Below are 4,375 nucleotides of genomic sequence, written 5' to 3' on the forward strand. Positions count from 1 at the left end.
TGCATGCTGTTCCACAACTGGAAGGCCAGAGACACCAAGTGGTACAAGAACCACGAGCACTGCTGTGAGCAATAAGAGGAGCAGAAGAAATGACGATGTATAATAGTCACCATGGAGTTTAGTTTATGTTTGATACAAGACACAACTCACTGTTATACTCTGCAACCGTCATCTGTCTAATGGACATGGGCATCTTCAGGATTTCTACCTCCAACATCTGATCTGGGAGCGCACTGAGAACGTTCAGCTCCTTCTTCACCTCAGCCATCCGCTCCTTCTCTGTTCATGGAGAGAAATATATTGTACTTTTGTGTTCATTGAGGATCAGGACCATTGATCAGAGAGTTTAAGGGTTCACACCCATCCCAAACAACCCCCGCGGTTCCTCTTGGCAGCCTTGTATACAGCACATGGTGACACAAATACCAGACCTATCTGCATTGATCATGTGCAGAACTCTACACTTTTTTCTTTACCATTTTATCTGAATTGCTGGTTGTTTAACATCGACTGCCTGTTACTGCAATCAAAACCAATGGCCCTAAGAGGTGGGGCCTCCACCTACCAAAGATATGGAAGGCGATGAATAGTCAAGATATCCAGACCTTTAATGTCATGGCAGTAGGCATACCTCCAAAGTGACAATTTTCGTGGGATAGGCCCACAAGTCCACACTCTGTCCCATCTTGCAGGAAGAGTCAACTTGTTTCCAGGGGAGGGAAGTTAGGAGTAGACTAGTGGTTTTAAAGTGCTGGACACGCCTATCGTGCATGTCCACGCCCCTAACGCAGCCACACCTTGTCCAGAGTAGGCGTGGCCATGTCCTAATCTAATAAAATTAGGATGGGTGTAATTTTCTATAGACAAGAGTCCCCACAAAACCTTCCTCAAATATTTAATACACAAGCTTATAAATGCCTAAAACACATATTAAGACTGCAGTATAAACTCAGCTCACCCTGGAGCAGTAAAGATCTGTAGAAGAGTCTAATAGGTGGGGACTGGAAGGTTGGTTTAGTTGGTTTCAGAGAAACATCCCAAACATTACTCTGCGGAGTCCAGTAACAGTCTAGGTGTTAACTAATAGGGTATTTACCATATTACACGTTATGAGTCTCTGGGCCGACAAGAGGGTTTTAATTCACTTTTTAGGTATTATGTTCATCAGAAACAGTTGGTCATTATAATATATGCTGCAGTCACAGGATTGGTTTCTCTGCCACCATTCTGGTTATGGGCATCAATAAACAATTTCAAAAGATATATTGGATCATTTTGACCTTACTAAATTCTTATTTCCCACCATTTAAAAAGGAAAAATTGGGACACCGTGTCCATCAATAGACCACACCTCTCTCTGGGTCCACATTTCTGGAAATACTACTACTACATTGTACACATCATTCAGCACACAGGTATAGTCCATGTAAACATCCATGCAGTTATTCCAGTCCCTGAACCACTTTGTCCTCCAGATGCTGCCGCTGCACCTCACTTATAGGTGCGTTTTAGAACATTTAGGACAATTTTAAAAAATAAATAAATGCAAAATCCCACCCATCTGAGGAAGTCAGACCCATTTACTAATACTACAGAGACAGATCATACAGGTTTGTGAAGCTGTAAAATACAGACAAACTTACCTTCAGTTCTAGACAAACATTTATATTGCATAACTATGTGGCAGTAAAACATTTCTAACATTTACCAGCATAAAGTATCTTCAAGACTTGGCAACCTGGCTCATCATTCACCATCTGCCAATGTGCAATGTCAGCTACAAGACCTAGATGTGCAGATTACTTCACAGGTGGAGCAATCCCAGTTAACTGGGCTCCTAGGAGGAGATCCTGAGAACATGTTAGACATGTTACCCAGAATCCTCCACTGCATTCATTACAACAAGACAACAGATTTGGAGACATTTGTGGTCACTCACTTTGCTGTATAAAGTCCTGCATGAAGAGGCGGATTTTCTCATTTTTCTGTTCCTGCAGAGGATCCACCATCCCCACTCCGGAGTCTCCACTCACCTGAGCCCGGTTACCCCTCCACTTCCTCTCTCTCTTTGGAGGCATTGTGCTACAATACTCCACACAGACACACTCTACCCTAAGACCTGCAGATAAACACACAACTATAGGTGGAAGCAGAGCTGGTGAACACCAGGAGGAACCTACCGCTACCTCTAGTGCTTTATATAATGAGGAGGTGAAGGCTCTGCCCCACACCTGTGCTTTAAATAGGGGTGGAGTCTGACAGCCCTTGTACCTTATATAGGGTGGAGCTTTCATTGCACATGTGTTCTTTAAAGTGGCCTTGACACCTACATATAGTGTCTCATCCCTGTCACAGGTTTCTAATTCTTTGACAAGTGGCATTATCTGAATAGTGGTTCAGCCCACAGGATGGCCCGCACTTTAAATAGGTACCATATGGCTAAGTCTACATGTCACGCCTGTGTTTTTATATACTGAGGGATGGAGTCTATTTATAAGTGACACCTAGAATTCATTATCTATGTCAGAGGTGTCCAAACTCAGTGCTCAAGAGCTACCAACAGCTCATGTTTTCTGGATTTCTGTCTGTAGAAAAAGGTGGAGTAGTTACTGACCCAGCCAAATAGATTAACTCATCTGTGCATGATTAAAGACATTCTGAAAACATGACCTGTTGGTAGCCCTTGAGCACAGAGTTTGGACACCTCTGATCTATGTGTTAAAAATCATAAGGAAAGCCAGGTATAAACATGTCGTGAATTGGATACTATTGTATGTGAGATGATATTATCCAGGAACACATGGATAATGTCATTTATTTTTGAGGCAATATTGTGCTACAAAGGACACATAGAGACATAATGTTCTAACCCCCCTCCCACCCTCATGCTTCATACTGGATTGCCTTCAGAATTCGTTATAATCCTCATTATGCAAAAATTACAGACTAGTCTAATATTATCTATGTGATCTATGTTATATACGTAACCCTCTGTTTGCATGGAGGGTCAGTGTGGGGCCAGCGATACTCTGCAGGGGGTGGTTTCGGAGTGTGGCGTTGGGCAGTGACATCTCCTAGCCCATCAATGTCATCGCTCCCGGCTACTTCTCCTCCATCAATCACATTATATCACTCATTTTGTGCAGATCGGGCCGGCCTGTGGCTCTCCAGGTGTTGTGAAACTACAAGCCCCAGCATGCTCTGCCAACAGTTAGCCAGCCGATAGCTGGCAGGGATTGCTGGGACTTGTAGTTTCACAACACCTGGAGAGCCACAGGTTGGCCAGGCCTGATTTTGTGTTATAAAAGCGTTCGGTTCCCCTAATGGTATCGCCAGCCCTGGGTCTCCCAGCTCTCTGGTACCTGTGGGTAGACCTCCCGGATGTAGCTCAGTCTCTCTGACCTCAGGCTTCTCCAGGAGCCCCCGCAGTGTATAATATCAGTGTGGTACATGTAGTGCAGACACAGGAGGTCACAGTTACCTATCTGGAGATGATGGGCACCAGACCATATGTCCCTTGATGACAATAAATAAGAATAAATTGTCATCTTACAGCTTCACACTCCAGCACAGCTCACTCAGTTACTTTAGTCAGTACTATTACATGACACAAGAGCTGACATTCTCATTTTGTGCTCTGTCACCCTGGCTCTCACTTCTCTGCTCCTGCAGTTATAGTCACCCCAACTTACCCACCCGCCCTGGGTATTAGCTGGTCTCCTACCAGCCTCTGCTATATATGGGACACTGGGAAGTGCAGTCTGGGACCTTACAGATACCACTCAAAGCGAACACTCACACTCACCCATTCACAGACACGACAGGTTAACAGCCTCCTTCCTGCCCATGTGGTCATCTCAAGCTCACATCTCCCCATACTGATATTGCCCTAATTGAGCACCAGTTGCCCATAGTTTTGAGCTCACGCAGCACCCTATAGGTTAATGTGAAAGGATACAAGACTCACAGCTAAGCCAATCACCCCTCGGCTCTCACCCATTTATCAGTTCTTCATTAATGTACATTCTTACTAATAGGATACTTACTCTAGACAGTGCCATCTATACCCAACTACTGTGCCCAGTGTTAGTGTATGGTCATAACCATTTCCTAGAGATTGGTAGGACAGAAAGTTCCACAACAGAGAATCGAGTTGCTGGACTAACACATTTATTGAGTTATTGCATTTTCTAGAGGCTGATAATTTGTCACTAACCAATCAGGAGGTAGAAGCCTACACACTCAGCACTCAGGGGAGTGGAGTACAAAGTATCCGCAGCACAGAGGAAAGAGCAGCGTCAGGGCACCCATCCTTGGCATCAGGAACGTTTCAGATTACAAGGTTTAAGGACTATATGGAAGGCAATGCCCCCTG

General features: G+C 44.4%; 1 protein-coding gene across 1 annotated transcript in view; it reads right to left on the bottom strand.

Moving 5' to 3' along the window:
* Positions 1-2,246, bottom strand: part of LOC142103394 (borealin-2-like) — a 7,414-nt gene extending 5,168 nt beyond the window's left edge. Inside the window, 2 exon segments of the mRNA XM_075187458.1 lie at positions 137-279; positions 1,940-2,246. Of these exon segments, the coding sequence (XP_075043559.1) occupies positions 137-279; positions 1,940-2,078 (282 nt within the window). The 5' untranslated portion in view covers positions 2,079-2,246.
* Between the last annotated feature and the right edge of the window lie 2,129 nt (positions 2,247-4,375).

This window comes from Mixophyes fleayi, chromosome 10 (assembly GCF_038048845.1).
Source record: "Mixophyes fleayi isolate aMixFle1 chromosome 10, aMixFle1.hap1, whole genome shotgun sequence".
NCBI lineage: Eukaryota > Metazoa > Chordata > Amphibia > Anura > Limnodynastidae > Mixophyes > Mixophyes fleayi.